This window comes from Exophiala xenobiotica (assembly GCF_000835505.1).
Source record: "Exophiala xenobiotica strain CBS 118157 unplaced genomic scaffold supercont1.1, whole genome shotgun sequence".
NCBI classification, from domain to species: Eukaryota; Fungi; Ascomycota; class Eurotiomycetes; order Chaetothyriales; family Herpotrichiellaceae; genus Exophiala; species Exophiala xenobiotica.
The window spans coordinates 418,269-433,761 of NW_013562494.1; the positions used below are offsets into that span (position 1 = coordinate 418,269).

The 15,493-nt window shown below is 51.2% G+C and overlaps 8 protein-coding genes across 9 annotated transcripts; 6 read left to right on the plus strand and 2 right to left on the minus strand.

Annotated features, from left to right (window-relative positions):
- The first annotated feature begins 236 nt into the window (after positions 1-236).
- PV05_00168 lies at positions 237-2,035 on the plus strand. 2 transcript variants are annotated; one of them, XM_013465038.1, is made up of 3 exons: positions 237-922; positions 993-1,107; positions 1,154-2,035. In XM_013465038.1, exons 1-3 carry the CDS (start codon positions 911-913, stop codon positions 1,666-1,668), a joined length of 642 nt encoding a protein of 213 aa, XP_013320492.1. In that variant the 5' UTR covers positions 237-910; the 3' UTR covers positions 1,669-2,035. The 2 variants fall into 2 exon arrangements, with proteins under 2 accessions (XP_013320492.1, XP_013320493.1); XM_013465039.1 differs by having other exon boundaries at positions 237-1,107.
- A 310-nt stretch (positions 2,036-2,345) lies between these two features.
- Positions 2,346-4,383, plus strand: PV05_00169 (uncharacterized protein). The gene has a single exon (XM_013465040.1). It carries the CDS (start codon positions 2,390-2,392, stop codon positions 3,206-3,208), a length of 819 nt encoding a protein of 272 aa, XP_013320494.1. The 5' UTR covers positions 2,346-2,389; the 3' UTR covers positions 3,209-4,383.
- Positions 3,237-4,479, minus strand: PV05_00170 (uncharacterized protein; the record flags this gene model as incomplete). The annotated part of the gene is made up of 3 exons (XM_013465041.1): positions 4,326-4,479; positions 3,831-4,281; positions 3,237-3,783 (listed from the first exon to the last, which is right to left on the minus strand). Exons 1-3 carry the CDS (start codon positions 4,393-4,395, stop codon positions 3,237-3,239), a joined length of 1,068 nt encoding a protein of 355 aa, XP_013320495.1. The 5' UTR covers positions 4,396-4,479.
- A 300-nt stretch (positions 4,480-4,779) lies between these two features.
- PV05_00171 (uncharacterized protein) lies at positions 4,780-6,276 on the plus strand (the record flags this gene model as incomplete). The annotated part of the gene is made up of 4 exons (XM_013465042.1): positions 4,780-4,821; positions 4,941-5,280; positions 5,504-6,020; positions 6,078-6,276. Exons 1-4 carry the CDS (start codon positions 4,819-4,821, stop codon positions 6,274-6,276), a joined length of 1,059 nt encoding a protein of 352 aa, XP_013320496.1. The 5' UTR covers positions 4,780-4,818.
- A 558-nt stretch (positions 6,277-6,834) lies between these two features.
- On the plus strand, positions 6,835-7,842 carry PV05_00172 (uncharacterized protein). The gene has a single exon (XM_013465043.1). It carries the CDS (start codon positions 7,032-7,034, stop codon positions 7,683-7,685), a length of 654 nt encoding a protein of 217 aa, XP_013320497.1. The 5' UTR covers positions 6,835-7,031; the 3' UTR covers positions 7,686-7,842.
- Positions 7,843-7,947: 105 nt separating this feature from the next.
- Positions 7,948-9,641, plus strand: PV05_00173 (ribosomal protein S12). The gene is made up of 2 exons (XM_013465044.1): positions 7,948-8,474; positions 8,767-9,641. Exons 1-2 carry the CDS (start codon positions 8,016-8,018, stop codon positions 8,830-8,832), a joined length of 525 nt encoding a protein of 174 aa, XP_013320498.1. The 5' UTR covers positions 7,948-8,015; the 3' UTR covers positions 8,833-9,641.
- Positions 9,523-12,198, minus strand: PV05_00174 (uncharacterized protein). The gene is made up of 3 exons (XM_013465045.1): positions 11,770-12,198; positions 10,827-11,720; positions 9,523-10,777 (listed from the first exon to the last, which is right to left on the minus strand). The coding sequence occupies exons 1-3, from the start codon at positions 11,818-11,820 to the stop codon at positions 10,424-10,426; spliced, it is 1,299 nt and encodes a 432-aa protein (XP_013320499.1). The 5' UTR covers positions 11,821-12,198; the 3' UTR covers positions 9,523-10,423.
- Positions 12,199-12,468: 270 nt separating this feature from the next.
- On the plus strand, positions 12,469-15,341 carry PV05_00175 (uncharacterized protein). The gene is made up of 2 exons (XM_013465046.1): positions 12,469-12,856; positions 12,908-15,341. Exons 1-2 carry the CDS (start codon positions 12,714-12,716, stop codon positions 15,171-15,173), a joined length of 2,409 nt encoding a protein of 802 aa, XP_013320500.1. The 5' UTR covers positions 12,469-12,713; the 3' UTR covers positions 15,174-15,341.
- Positions 15,342-15,493: the final 152 nt, after the last annotated feature.

The window sequence follows — 15,493 nt, forward strand, 5'->3', positions numbered from 1 at the left end:
GATTTTGTCTCAATTGAGGATAGACTGAGGACTAGAAAGGAATATCCCCGTCGGTGGGTGGGAACTGGAAGAAGTGGATGGTGGGTGCTTTAGTGCTGCTGCAGGACAAGGAGAAATGGTGGTTGGTCTTTGGTCTCTGAATACTCCGTACACTTGGCTGAAATCGTCAGGGCACTGGACATGTCCATACGAGTTACCTGACCCTTTGCTCTGCCAATTGCTTTCTCCCTGTGTATCTTTTCCATCTCAATTGGAGTCTGTAGACCGTCATCGGCTTCTGTTCTCGACGTTTCAGCGACTTCCGACTTACTGGTTCGGGCTCAGAGAAACCCTTGTCACTTCAAGTTCTATTTGATCCTTGCTACGAGCCGGAAACTGGAGAAGCGAATCCGCACTTCTTCGTCGTTGGGGGCCGCACTAAGAATTGTTACGGCTTCTCCTTGACATCTCTTGACGCCTCGAACTGCGCATCCGGATTGCAGTCGTTGCTGTCAACTCTTTAGACATCGCAAGAAGTCAACTACCATTGCTCCTTCCCCCGTCGTTCGCACCTTCCAAGCGCCACCTCTACCGCAAGAGCCATCGCTGCCTTCCTCCGCCTACCCTTCGCAGTCCGAAACCGATCCGAATCAACCGTTCACTCCAGACCCTCGCTTTGATTGCTGTGACCGTCCCTGCGTCTGCAACTTTTGCATCTATCAGCGGTCCCTCAACCACGTCTCCGGAATACGGATATCTCGCCTCTCAACCACTAGTGCTCATCACGGTTTCTCCTGCCAAGGGCTCCTCTATCGCATTTGAATCCAATATCCAGATTCGACCCCAATCTGAACTGCTTTTGGACTATTTGTCTCAAGCGAGATTCATCCCGAAACAACCCTTTTTGGACTTGGTCCTATAGCTTCCTGCGATGGCTTCAAAGGTTGGTCCAATCCAACTATCACGAATGCTCCTTTCACACAACCATGGCCGGACTGACATCTACCCTCCAGTTTCTGCGCGAATACAAATTGGTGGTAGTAGGAGGTGGCGGCGTGGGAAAATCATGCTTAACTATACAACTTATTCAGAGCCACTTTGTAGACGAGTATGACCCTACGATTGAAGGTGCGATCAACGCAATGAAGTGAAAGATGGCTGCTGACAACACCAGATTCATATCGCAAGCAATGCATGATTGATGAGGAGGTCGCCCTCCTCGATGTCCTCGACACGGCCGGCCAAGAAGAATATTCTGCTATGAGAGAACAATACATGAGAACGGGTGAAGGCTTCCTGCTCGTCTACTCCATAACATCACGACAATCCTTTGAAGAGATCATGACATTCCAGCAACAGATTCTACGTGTCAAAGACAAAGATTATTTCCCGATCATTCTCGTCGGCAATAAGTGCGATTTGGAGGGAGAAAGAGCTGTATCTAAAGAGGAGGGCGCACACCTGGCTCGACAATTTGGCTGCAAGTTCATCGAGACATCCGCAAAGTCACGAATAAACGTTGATAACGCATTCTACGATCTGGTTCGAGAGATTCGGAGGTACAATCGTGAAATGTCGGGAAATTTTGGCGGCGCGCCCCCTCTTGGTGGACACGGTCCTGGTCAAAAGTTCGAGGTCGATAACCAAGCGGACAATGCAGGATGCTGCAGCAGGTGTGTGGTGATGTAAAAAGGGCGACGACGGACACAACAAAAGTTCAAAATGTTGCTGAACACTGTTTTCGCGGCACGGAGTTGAGAGTATGTCTCTATGGGCGCCATGCGACTTGATTGACTGGGTTTTGGCTTGCACTTTGGGTGCACTTTGGGGACCACTCAAACGGTCTTTTGCGAATCAAGAGTTTACTGGCTTGCGCCACACAGAAAAGGGACCCGGGTCTTGTTATTGGAGTGGGCAATGATAGAAGCCTGGCGGGGCATTTCAAGCAATTGGTGTACGAGTCTGCTACAGTCTATGAGTAAGTGCTGCGAAATGGTACTTCGTAGGCATCAGGCGCTCTATTCTAGGACAGAAATGATGATATACTCCCTACGTGTTCACTGTATCATGTGTGGTCGAATCCTGTTTTGGTCAACATGTCCACCCGTATTGAAGGACCGATATGATGTTGCCCTCGTGATGTCCACAGGAAAATCCCGAACTGCAGTGATACATGTTCCTGGTCTCGGACGCTCCTTATCATCTTCGTCAATATTACATGACTGCCTGCTCTCAAGAACTGCATTGACGGGACGATCCTAGAATGATCAATGAATGGCAGGCAGTTAATGTGAGCACATTGTTGGATGTAAATTCTTGCGAAGGTGGTGGTACCTACTGTTTTTGCACCATTTTCCCACCCTGATTTAACATCTGCCCTAATCCGCACGACTCAGCAAGTCTCATTGTGATGGCCACGAAAGCTGATGGGAAAGAGGCTGAGAAAGCCTCTGAAGCTGTCTTGCCGCCCAGCAAACGCAATGCTTTTTCTGAACTCATGTCTCCCAAGCCAAAGCAGCCGAAGCCAGATACCTCGAAGCACATTGGAAAATTGAGCAAGCCGCATGATCCTCGAAATGGCCTCCTTGCCTATATTCTGGACCCAGCCAAATATGCGCCTAACATCGTCATAAAATATAATGAACGGATCGTCCTCATCAGAGATGCCTTTCCCAAGGCCACCGTCCATCTATTATTGCTACCAAGGGATCCAGCCAAACGAGACCTACACCCTCGCGATGCCTTGAATGATATGGATTTTCTGGACATGATGCGCACAGAGGCAGCCGCAGCTTTGGAATTGGCAGCATCGGAGTTGTCACGGCAACTCAGTCCTTACTCGGAATCTTGCAAAGAACGAATCGCTGCTATGGAAAGCGACGAACTGCCTGATGAACTCCCAGCTGGCCGGGACTTTGGCAGAGAATTCAAAGTCGGCATTCATGCTCATCCGTCTATGAACCACCTCCACATTCATATCATCAGTCGGGACATGCATTCAGACCGATTAAAGCATCAAAAGCACTACAATAGCTTCAACACCGACTTCTTTATTCCTCTCGAGGACTTTCCACTTGCACAGGATGACACAAGGCGAAATACGAGCTATCAAAACGCCAATCTCAAGAAGGAGTACAAATGCTGGCGCTGTGGGAAGATGTTCGGAAACAAATTCACGCAGCTCAAAGCTCACCTGGAGGAAGAGTTCAGGGCATGGAGGAAGGAATGAGCAAAACCGATCGCCAATATCATTCTTATCAATCCCTCCTTCGCTCTCGACTTAGGTCTCGCAGTGGCACCGAATTTCGTACAGGTTCAACATATTCTACCCCATCTTGTCGTCCGCCATCCTCGACATCGATATATATCCTGCCTGACTGGACCACCTCGTATTCGTACCGGGACTGAGTACTTCTCCTCCGCCGTCCAGTATTACTAGCTTCGCCAGTACGAGCTTTCGCGTCCGAGTCTTGCCGCTTCCTGATGATCTCCGTCTCTTCAACTTCCCTGAAACGACCTCCAGTCCCGCTAGATCGGCGAGTCGAAGGTTTTATGCTTCCTGGCCTCGAAACAACACTACCTCTTTGACGTGCAACACCACCGCCACCACGTCCTCCTCGGCCTCCGTCACTACCAGAACTACTACCGCCACTTGGACTCCTCCCGTCACCACGCCGCCTATACAGTAATGCTAGACACCGCTTGATGAGTTCATCGGCCTCGAATGTATCTCTTTCGATTCTTCGGATCTGGATGCGCTGTACCTGGTCGAGCATACTGACAACGGAGGACTGGCTCTGCCACCTGGGAACAATTATTTGGATCCTGCACCGTCGAGCTTGATCACATACCATATAAAACGGTGAATCAGGTCCGTCCGGTAATATCTTTGTTCGTCGGAAGACAATCCAGCTTCGGCCATTCCCATTCGATTGGTGACCTGTTTCTGGTTGGGAGTCGGTCTGGCGTAAGCCTTGTCATCGACATCACTCTCGCCCCAATAGTCACCCCGTTGAACCTTTTCGGCCCGAACTGGATCCCTGATAAGGAATGGACGCTCGACATTCTTAAATTGTTGCCACAGATTGTTGAGAGTGTTTTCTAGTAGTTGCGATGCCTCATGGTATTTCCGTCGCGACCGACGTCGTCGCGATTTAGGAAATACGCCATAATGGTCGCCATCCCGGGCGCGTTGCCGTAGCAGGACTTGTTCTGCTTGAATTTCTTGACGGAGATTGCCCAGCATGAGCGGGATGAGGGCGTCCGCATTGCGCATGGTTGATATGAGGTCGCGGTAGACACCTAGACAGATGAGGACCAGATAGCGAGGTCAATGGAAGGCATACCGAGTAAAGTGGCCAAGGTTATCCCGAAGGATATGAAGCCAATGATTTGTGAAGCAAGAGCCAAAGTCATAGTGTTTGTACAGGATGTCGTGCGGCGAGTGGATGTTCAGCCTTGCCGCAATTCATTGGCTGAGTGGTACTTGTTGCGGTGTCTTGTTGCTTCTTGACCCACAGCTCTTCGCAGCATATCACGTCGTGCTCTCGGCAAAAATGTGTGTTACTGCAAGAAAGGGTTATCCAGCGATGCAGCAAAGGACTGAAATGCGACATGCTGATTCATTAGCAGGAGCACCAGGAGCTATCTCCCATTAGGGCCTGAATGTTGACGGTGCTGGAAACATCCCGCCTGCATCCGGATATAGAACCCAAGAACAAGATCCATCCAATTTCCCACACCGCATTTTCCCTCATTATCTCGCAGAGACATCAAGCTTCTGATCTCTGGGAGACGTCCAGGCATAAGATGCTACCGATGGACGTAGTCCTGTAGCAGATGGTAAGCACAACCCTCCGTGACTTCTGTTGATGTTTTATTTGCTGGAGAACAACCCCATTGGCAATGACGCATTCGCTTTTCTCTCGTCTTGATGTCATACTCATTCAACACCACCCTAGAGACTGGATGACGATAAATACCTAGATAACCAGTATTCTCTTTTGTTCTCATACTGTGTCCTGGCAAAGTATCACTATTTTCTAAGGATCAACCATACCCGCACATCAACCGCTACCATGCCTGACAAACCAGAAGCACCTCCTACAGCCTATCCCTCGACCTCACTCAAAGAGCAAAATCAAGAAGGCGGCAAGGGCCTTGATGCTAAACTCGAACCCGGTGCCAACTGGACGCAACTGGAGTTCTGGGACGATGACGGGTCGTCACCTTACCTGAAGGACTATGAAGGCCGTGGACTGCTTAAGGATAAGGCTGTCTTGATCACTGGTGGTGATTCAGGTATGCCAACCACTGCCATCCCCATCCCATCTTCACGTCTGGATCCGATCTGTCAAATGAGACCCCGGAACCGCCCAAGTTGTCCCTCGGGCAATGGCATCTAGCGCTATGACGAGCCTTTGCATTCCTCGGAATGACATGAAGAAATCCCCTCCAGACCCCAGCATACCCTCTGCATCTAGCACTGTTGCTTCGAAAGCGACTTCTTAGCTGACTTGTACAGGCATCGGCAGGAGTGTCGCCATTCTAATGGCCCGCGAAGGCGCGGACGTCACCATTGTCTATCTGCCTGAAGAAGAGCCTGACGCACAGTGGACCAAGTCTCAGATCGAAAAGGCCGGCCGCCAATGCCAACTGCTCACTCTTGACATCACATCCGAAGAAAACTGTCGCAAAGCCGTGGATGCGCATATGTCCAAGTTCGGCAAGCTGAGCGTACTCGTGAATAACTCGGCCATGCAGGAGATCTGCAATGACCTCTCACAGATCGATCTAGCCGTGGTCGAAAAGACATTCCGTACAAACATTCTGAGTATGTTCGCCATGACCAAGTTCGCCTTGCCGCATATGAAACGAGGATGCAGCATCGTCAACTCGTGCAGCGTAGCTGCGTACATGGGCAACCCGAAGCTTGTGGATTATAGCTCGACGAAGGGTGCTATCTCTACATTCACAAGGAGTCTGGCCCAACAACTGGCACCAAAGGGGATTCGGGTGAACGCAGTAGCCCCGGGAATCATGTAAGTCGAAGAAATTTGCCCAATGACAAGGGGTTGAGGCTAACATATGTGGCATAGATGGACACCCCTTCAACCCGCGACAAAAGGAAACCCCCCCGAAGCAATGGACAGTTTGGGTGTTTCGGAGGCGCCCCTGCAGAGGCCAGGGATGCCGATCGAGGTGGCAACCGCGTATGTCTTTCTTGCCAGTCCCTTGGGAAGTTACTTTACTGGCGAGGTTATTCATGGAACGGGAGGCATTGAGATGCAAGGTTGAGCGAAGCGAGACGTGGCCAAGTGAACAGGTCCACATGGCACTCGAGGCCATTGTTTATGGAAGACAAGCAATGATCAAGAAGCTGTGTTACGCGCTGAAGGAAAAAGGGTGACAACAATCTGACTCGTGGTGGTTCATACAAGGAACGTTCATAGAGTGTGCCGAGTGCTCACATAGTATGAATCGTCAAGGGTTGACCTCATTGGGCCCAAATTTCAGTTGGCGTGTCTGTGGAAAATGCTTGTGGCCATGAGGGTGAGTCAGTTCAATTATTACTGCAGTTCTATCGTGGGGCAGAACGGTTCTCATCAACACGGTCGTACCCAAACCTATACGCGAGGCCCGGCCAAAGTCCTTCGCGGATTACTGGTTTGAAAGTGGTTCGAGAGGCGGGTTTTACGCTGCTTCTTACGCCGGACGCCTTACGACAAACGAAGCCACTGCATAACACCATCTGTCTCGCGGAATGGTTGCATTCCAAAGTGGGTACCTATCCCACATGTTTGCCCAAAGATAAGATCTTCTGCTCTCTAGTTTTCTGGCGATTCCATTCTTATGGCCTTCTCGCGTCCCAGATCACGAGCTGACTCATGATCGGGCCTCTTACGACTTTGAACAACTGACCTAGAGATCCAAACACAATACTCAATCATTGAGCCTTTCTCGTGCGACGCTGCCGACATTTAGAAGAGCACTGGGAGATTCTCGCTCAACCTTTTTAACTGTACGCTGAAAGTCGCTCACGAACGGGCGAAATGTCCACAAGTGCAATGAACCTGACCCCAGGCATCCACATCATTACTGACGCCACGCCCGATGCGTCAATTGTTCTATCCGGCATCGCCCACCTCCATGCCACATGCATCTTAAACGACGGCACCCTTGCGACTTTCCTCCCGCCTTTGTCTCACGAGGTCATCTACAAGTGGTGGCAAGAGCGGCTCGTGGAAACCACCGCCGGGCAACGACACATCCTTGTCTGTATCAGCGAGGTCTCGCAGCGAACAGGAAACCTCCCGGCGCCGTGGTCCGCCGAAGGTCGCGATTGGCCCGTCCTGAAGAATGGGCTGGAAGTCTCGGGTGTCGTATCACTTTCTACACCGTTCAGTCAGACAGGCCCGTTCCGGGCGCTTGTCCAGAAATTGTTCGTGTCTCCGTTGCACAGAAGGCAGGGCATTGCGCGACGGATGATGGTCAAGCTCGAGGAGGTGTCGATGACTTCCGGGCGGTGGAATCTTATGCTCGACACAGAGCTGGGCAGTGAGGCGGAGAATGTATATCCGCGGCTTGGGTATGAGAGGCTAGGCGTGGTAAGGGAGTATGGGATTAGTCCGAAAGACGGGAGACTGGTGGATGAGGTTTGGTTTTGGAAGGATTTGAGGAAGGGAAGGCTGGAAGCGAGAGATTAGGATGGCAGACTTCCCGTTCTAGAGAAGGAATATTACACAAACTGTAGCTCCATGATGCTCGCTAGAATAGCTGGGGCTGCCGTGCCAGGAGAGCAGTGATCAAGGACAAGGCAACCATAAGGCTCGCAAACAGGAGGCTCGACGAGGCTGATACATTTATCTCGTGATTGGCTGCTCGGGAGATGTGTCACGTGCCCTTGAGTAATCGACCTTTCAATTTTCGAGCATCAAGCTCCGGCGACTTGGCCCTTTCAACAGCATACAACATTCGTCTCTCCATCTCGTGCCTTTTCCCACAAGACTTTCTCTCTATTGCTTTCAAGACTCACAATGCCGCCCGTTCCTTCCCTCTCTGCACTCCGCGCGTTTCGCGTCATAGTACGCCTCCCTCTTTCCAATCCTTCACGACCAAGCTCCTCCATCCTACGAAGCGCAACATCACGCTCCTTCTCCACGACACCGAGCCGCTGCATGACACTGAACCAAGTCCGCACGCAGGGTCGACACCCCAAGAAAGCCCGGCACGCCGTGTCCCCGGCGCTTGCCTCGCAGAAACGGCCCGAAATGAAAGGTGTCTGTCTGAAAGTGGGCGTGACAAAGCCGAAAAAGCCCAACTCGGGCCAGCGCAAGACCGCCAAAGTCCGCCTGTCCAACGGCAAAGTCATCTCCGCGTACATTCCTGGTGAGGGACATAATGTGCAGCAGCACAGCGTGGTGCTCGTAAGGGGCGGCAGGAGTCAGGATTGTCCTGGTGTGCGGTATCATCTTGTCAGGGGGGCTTTTGATCTGGTGAGTTGAGTTCATGTCCACTGTGTTTGATTTTCTCTCCGCGTCTGCCAATACAGGGGCCACACACGACTGTGAAGAGGTGGAAACGTAAGAGGTGGACTGGTCGAGAGGGCATGGGTACGGTACGGTGCATAACGAGACGCGAGGAAGAGGAGGTTGAGTGGCGCGTTAGAGTACATGCAGATGCATTAGTAGAGATGGTGGGCAGCTAAGGCGATACGGACATCTCTGGCGCGGTGACACGGATACTTTTACGAGAACGGCGATTGCTAACATAAGGCGAAAAATCTAGGGTGGTGTACCGAGTCGAGCAACAAGTCGAAGCAAGTATGGGACCAAGAAGCCCAAGACTGCTTAAGCATTGATTGAGAGAAAAGAGGGGAATCGTGGCGTGCGATAAACCTGTTACAGGGTAAACGATATAATGGCTGGATTGGTTCACTCTGGCCTCGCTCGGTCTTGTGAGGAGGGTTACTGAAGGACATTGCGAGGGGACTTCGTGACTGCATAGGAACACTCCCGGCAGTGGCTTCGAGCCATGAGTTTGCATTGATCCCCAAAGGCCCACGGACATGGTGAATGAGACGGCCGAATGTACGCGTGGAAGGTTGTCAAAGAGAAGCTGGGACGAAGACGTCCGGGACGGCACTGTTGTGGTTTGACTCAACCACAAGAAAGAGAAAGACCGATGTTGTGGACAGGAATTCTGTAGGAGGACCCATCAAGCTACGATCAGGTCGGAGTTGGGCCATTTCGGCAATGGGGCTTATGCTTCGCTCTCGCCGAGAGTTGAGAAAGGAGACGAGACGATTTTCAACAACACAATACGAAATCCGGAGCCCGATACGCTCTCTTTCCGTACCTAGAGGGGTATGGCAGCGACTCAGCTCGACCTCGTCAGTTCCGGTGTCAAGGGCTTGTGGCACATATCTGACTCTCTCGCTGTCCGTTTCCTCAGGTTCAGTTGTGGCCTTGGAAGCATTACTGGAGGGTTTCGTCCGCAATAAGAGTCAAGGCAGTTGTGAGAATCATGTATATCTAGGTTGTACTCAAGCCTGAAGAGCTGTACAATTTTGGTACTTTATTGTAGACCCCATTCTAAGAACTTGACGGGGTGGAATGAAATGCAATCGAACCTAGCTCGACCTTGAAGAGGTAAAACTCCTCTTGACGATGCGAGGAAGTCAATTTGTGTTATGTAGAAAGAGGCCAATGCCTGTGCTTTGCGGTTCTAGACAATATGATAATGTCTTACAGCCCATTTTCGTCATGCTAGTTCTGCCGCGTGGCATATACATCACCTTTTCAAACCGGGCGCCTTTGTCATACAATGCATACCCCTGGGGATCCTCAGCCGAGATGCCCTTCTAGTTCGCTAAGTCATGGGGGAAAAGCAGAGGCAGTAACAGGGTTGGGCTCCTGAATCGCCGTGGAAAGGCAACACATTAGAGCTCTGTTCTCTTCGGGTGAGATCTTGTGCGAGGCTGATCGAGGATGTAGGAGCGTAGGAAAGACATGAATTTGAGCTCGATGTGGTCTTGACCGGGTTTGGTGTCCAAAAGGGCGATCCTGATCCTGATCCTAACCAGACAATGCCGGCTGTAGCTCACTATGGGGCGCATACAATATTCGTGGCCTCGCTTGCATTGTGCAAGGTTGCTGCTTGTTTGTGAGCTGGGCTGTGCTCGGCTTCGATCTCGTCATGCTGCAAGAACGCTTCGAGTTAGCTGTACTGAGACCCCTCAAGTCTCAGCACCGCTTTGTCGCAGCCCATTTTCATGCCATTCCGCCAATCGCTCAGCAGCAGCAAGCAGCTTGCGTCTCGTCCTTGGGATCCTCATCACGGTCATCAGGATGACCAAGCTAACGCCAAAAGACATGCATGCATACTGCGCGATTTCCCAACCCAGAGCAACTCCCGACTCCTTATTACGGTTCGAGCCGGCTAGTCAGACTTGATCCATCCAGCCTTCCGGTTTGGCTATTTTGTTCAAGTCGAAGAACCGAGACGTGCATGAATATCCTTTCCAGTCAAAGTTGTCATTAGGATTGCAATGACAGCGTAGCTTAAGGCGGACATCTTCGCCTGTGGGACAGTGTGTGAAGGGGATGTGGTAGTATGCAATGTCATTGAAGAAGTGGATTTCGTCCCTGTTGAGAAGGAGACCTGCGGCGATAGAGTGCACGGGAGCATCACCCCATCGCTCGTAGAAGAAGCCACCATCTTTGTCGAGAGTCTCAAAGAAGTCGAGGTAAGCCTGTGATCGAAGCCAGTCGAGGTTGCCGATCTCGAAATTAGACCACTACAGAAGTGTCAGAGTAAGTGGTAGATCAGGGGTAGGAGGCACTTACGAAATGACATTTGTTGTACGTCTCACCACCGTCATCACTCAGGAAAGGCATGGAGTTGTCTTTTGCAATATGCTCCGGATGTGCCTTGATAAACTTCTTTGCGCTGTCCCATAGTGTGGGGATGGTCTCCACATATTCGTACAAGCTGAGCACGAAACTGTACTTCTTGTTATTGTCCTTCATGTACCTGAATGGATCGTAATGGACGTCGCAGAAGAGTTCGACGCTCGGCTCGACTCGCCAATAGTACTCGAAGTTCTGGAGCAATGGATGGCGGAAGAAGAAACCGGACTCAAATCGGCACATGTGACGGTAGCTGATCGAGTCACCATAGATGATCTTTCTCCGGCGCATGTCTTCGCGAACAGCCTCAGCTTTCTTCTGGTCGATCCACGATGGGAATGACCAATGTTCCACAGGTATCTCGCCATAATGTGTCTTGCCCGAGACCAAAGATGTTGTTACTTTCTTGAATGTGTCGTCAAAAGGCTTGTCGTTCAGGAAGACCCAGTCATAATTGTAGTTTCTGTTGAATCTGTCTTCGACTTGCCGGATTGACCGGGCAATTTCCCAGATATCTGAGTTCCTTGCTAGGGTGATGAAGGTGGCGTTGACACGTTCGCCTGGGGCGGGCGGGGAGAGTTCGGACGGAGTTAGAGGAGTGATATTAGGCGTCAAGGATGCTAGAGGTTGTGTGCTCGGCACATTGTTGGGGGCTTGTGAGGGTTTCGACGAGAAAGCATCAGCGATCGCATCGTACTCTGCCTGTGACTTTTCGTTGTTGGCCTGCGGGCTTGTCTTGTCCCATGAGAACTTGCCAGCAGCCTGTTCGGCCAGTGGCTGAGCGTAGGATGGTATGGACGAGGTAGAAACGAAGTAAAGGATAGCGATGGTCTAAGAAAGTCAGTCAAAGGCCCATACCCTCTCGCTGAGTAAATCTTACGATGATCGCGAATAGTAGGTACCGGACGATTCTTCCTGATCCGGCCGCCATGATGGATATAGGTGACTGCGAACAAGACCGAAAGGAAGTTTTGATTATCGGGTACTAGAACAGCAGGTCTCCGGCCGTCGAATGCTCCTGGCAGTCGGGGGTAGCAATAGTAATAGGAGAAATGAGGTTATTGACCTCGAATAAGAGTGGTGGTGTACGTTAGCAGCGGCGCATGAGGACTCCCAGTCATTGAATGACGAGGAACAATTAGACAAAGAAAAGCGACGCCAAAGTCATCGGTGAATGAAATAGGAAGAAAAGAGTGTTCAAAAGGCAACACAAGATGATTTGAATTCAGGGTTGACTGGGCCCAAGATCCAAGATACTGAAGGGTAAAGGAGACGACGCGCAAGCCGGAGACGTGTACGGAGTAACGAGGCCAGCCATGAATTCTTCGAGAACGATGACATGGGTACGTCCTTTTTTTAGGGGTCATGCCGAGCACCCGACCCCCCGGGCCTTACCTAGAACGCTAGAACTTAGCTAAGCATAATGGGCATCTCGGGCTTTCACTACCCACGGTTGGGGTGCACCAGCCACCTAGGTGCCAGCCAGCTTGTGGGAGGCCTTCTGCTCACGTGACCAATCTGCTCTGGTGGAAATCTCGACTCACTCCCACCTCGGTGTCGAATTAGATCATCACTTGTCCCTCACTCTCGTAAGAGCCGCACATATGATATACTAATCTGTATCTACAATTGTCGACACTTTTATCGTGCCTCACCAGCCCTAGCAGGGTTTACGACGTGCAAGCTTCCTCTCCCCTCCTTGTTGGAACATGCGCATCTGCTTCCTCTCTCGAGCAAAGAGTTGGCGTGGGATGAAAAGAGGACAGACACCTTGATCCTATTGAGAAGCACGACCTTACTTTGATATCGCTCCCGGTCTCCGACATGTCTTTCTTCGGCTTCGATACCTCTTTGCCAAGGGACAAGCCTGGAGGAGGAAGCAAGGGAATCTTTGAGCACAGCAACCCTTTCAATGAGGTAGCCAAAGCTCGCAAGTTACAAGCCTTCCAAGACAATGAACAGGAAATGTACGTGGTGATCACGATGACATAACTCAGACACTAATACTGTTACTTCAGCCTCGACTTCGAAGATACCTACGATGGCCTCGGTGACCGACTCCAAGAGACTGGTGACGATTTCAACGACGACACTTTTGGTGGAGGCGCTGAAGGTGGAAATGATCGCGGCGCTGTCGGAAGAGACTTCGATTTCTTTGGTAATACCGCTCAAGTCGCTGATGCTATCGAGCAAGAACAAGTCCGCTATGGCCTACAGCATCATGCCGCGCACATGAGTGCCCCAATGCAAGCTCCAAAACCCAAGAGGACTGGATACGAGAAATATCAAGATCCTGGCTTCATCCCAGATATTCAGGCCAAATCGGGTGCATGGGGTTCCAAGGCACAGGCAGATTCCGAAGCTGCTCAGGCCCGGATCAGCACTGCACGACCCACAGCTCAAGCGCCAGCACCCGTCGTCGAACCTCCGAGGATGATGAGTCTGGAAGAGGTCGAAGCCGCACTACTTGCCCAACAACAGCAGCAGCAGCAGCAGCAAGAACAATATCATCATCATCAGCCGTTTTCCCAGCCTCCGCCTTATCCTTTCCCAATGCAACAAATGCAGCCACCTCCGCAGCCGTTTCCACAGATGCCACCACCAGGCACTGTCCAGCAACAACCACCTCCGCCTCCTGCGAGCCCGCAGCGACGTCACAACCGCATGCCTTCACAACCCCAACCGCGTCCTCAACAGCCACTCCAAATACTTCAGAACCCTAACCGGGCTCGTCACTCGCCACAACCAAGTCTGGAAAGAGTGCCGCCCACAGGGCCTGGTAGCATGCCGGTCATAACCAATCCTCAGCAGTTGATGGAGCTTTCGAAAGAGCAAAGACGCGTTTATTTGGAAGAAGACGCCAAAAGAGCAAAACGAAACCACAAGATCTTTTTGTTGTCCAAGGGAAATGGACTGATGACACCGCAAGATAAGAATTTCATAACTCGTATTCAACTGCAACAACTTGTGGCAGCGACGGGGAGTTCGGCAGATCCAGATCCAGAGGCGACGCTCAACGAGGATTTCTACTACCAGGTGTACAGTCAAATTCGCGGGGCTCCCAGACAACATCCCACTCAGCCACTGGGTCATTTCGCGCAGACCTATCTTTTCCAGACTGGTAATCGTGTGGGCGGCAGAAGGCAACAGGTCAATGGCGACAATCATATGCAGAGAATGCAGCTACAAGTCCAACGTGCTGTCGAAGCTGCTAAGCTGAAACCCAAGAACAAGCAATTGATCATTGAGGGCAGTTTAGGCAAGATCTCGTTCAGCAATGCAAAGACACCGAAGCCGCTGCTCAATATCAAGCGGCAAGAAAGTACAGATGCACGTCCCGCAAGCGCGCGAAAGGGTGCACCAAGTGACCGCAAGACAATACTTAGGAACATTGAAGCAGTCTATTCCACCTTGATGCGCCTTGAAGACAACGAACGACAAATGCCTCCGCCTCCGACAGAGGGTGATGCGGACTCTATCCAGGCTCATCTGGAATGGCGACAGACGATGCAGGAGCTCAACGCCAAATTGTGGCAGGACCTGAAGATCCTGGAACCAATAGTTCCCGGTTCCTCGGTAACGCATCCTTTTATTGCGTTCCTATCTTTCGCCAAAAGCAAGAAAGCCATTCCTCGAATTTTCCACCAGATCGACCAGGAGCAACGAGTGACCATCTTGACCATGATCATTGTCCATCTAGATCAATTGGACGTGATTCGAGATGCTCGTCTTGCTCCCGGCGACTCTCAACCTCCGCTGCACGTGCGAGAAGAGATCGAGCTGTTCTCACAAGCTGTCATGCCCTGTTTGATGGGCTATGTCAGCGAGGCGCCGGTCAATATCGTGATTGGCCTGCTTGGACTGTTGCTTGATCACACGAATGTCATACAGGTCGTCCACACCAAGATTGGTTTGGCGATGATGACGATGCTTCTGACTCGTGCGGAAATTGTCAAGGAGTCTGGGGTTGTCACTGACCAGGAATGGCAGCAATGGACGGCATTGTACAATCGACTCTTTGACATATTGGAGCCTGTCTTGGGCTCGATCTTCCCTGCGGCCGTCAACGCCGGTGATGATATGTATGTGTGGCAATTCCTCGCCGCCGTGGGTATTGGTGCCAGTCCTGAACAGCAGCAACGACTGGTCATTGGAGTGAAAGACCGCGTCATGGAGACGGTTCAACAGAGCAAGGCTTTGCCTCCGGACATGTCGAGTGTAAGACTTGGTAACGTCAACCTCTTCATGAGGGCGATTGGTCTTGACGTGGAAATGCTGGGTTGATATTTTTGGACATGTCAGATGAGAAGAGATGAAATGAGATGGAGATGCACGAGGATGCAGTTGAGGGTTGGTCCCGGACCAAGACCTGGACTTGAGTCTAAGTCAATCCAGCCATGAAATATGTACACTTGGTACTCGCAGAGAATTGATATAAAAGTTCACGTCAAAGGATCTGCCCGTCGAGCGTTGCTGTTGCTGTTGCTGTTGCTATCGTCCTTCCTCCTAACTAGTGAGGCCGCCCTTGTTTTGGAGACGGTCTACGATATAAGAAAGGAAGTTTCAGACCATGAGAATGTCTGAGAACGAACCCTGTGGCAAGA

Coding starts and splice junctions, on each gene's coding strand:
- PV05_00168 (XM_013465039.1), top strand. CDS start 966: ATGGCCGGACTGACATCTACCCTCCAGTTTCTGCGCGAATACAAATTG. Junction 1,108..1,153: donor GTATGACCCTACGATTGAAG/GTGCGATCAACG, acceptor TGACAACACCAG/ATTCATATCGCAAGCAATGC.
- PV05_00169 (XM_013465040.1), top strand. CDS start 2,390: ATGGCCACGAAAGCTGATGGGAAAGAGGCTGAGAAAGCCTCTGAAGCT.
- PV05_00172 (XM_013465043.1), top strand. CDS start 7,032: ATGTCCACAAGTGCAATGAACCTGACCCCAGGCATCCACATCATTACT.
- PV05_00173 (XM_013465044.1), top strand. CDS start 8,016: ATGCCGCCCGTTCCTTCCCTCTCTGCACTCCGCGCGTTTCGCGTCATA. Junction 8,475..8,766: donor TCAGGGGGGCTTTTGATCTG/GTGAGTTGAGTT, acceptor CGAAAAATCTAG/GGTGGTGTACCGAGTCGAGC.
- PV05_00174 (XM_013465045.1), bottom strand. CDS start 11,820: ATGGCGGCCGGATCAGGAAGAATCGTCCGGTACCTACTATTCGCGATC. Junction 11,721..11,769: donor ACCTACTATTCGCGATCATC/GTAAGATTTACT, acceptor TGACTTTCTTAG/ACCATCGCTATCCTTTACTT. Junction 10,778..10,826: donor CGTACAACAAATGTCATTTC/GTAAGTGCCTCC, acceptor ACACTTCTGTAG/TGGTCTAATTTCGAGATCGG.
- PV05_00175 (XM_013465046.1), top strand. CDS start 12,714: ATGTCTTTCTTCGGCTTCGATACCTCTTTGCCAAGGGACAAGCCTGGA. Junction 12,857..12,907: donor CAAGACAATGAACAGGAAAT/GTACGTGGTGAT, acceptor CTGTTACTTCAG/CCTCGACTTCGAAGATACCT.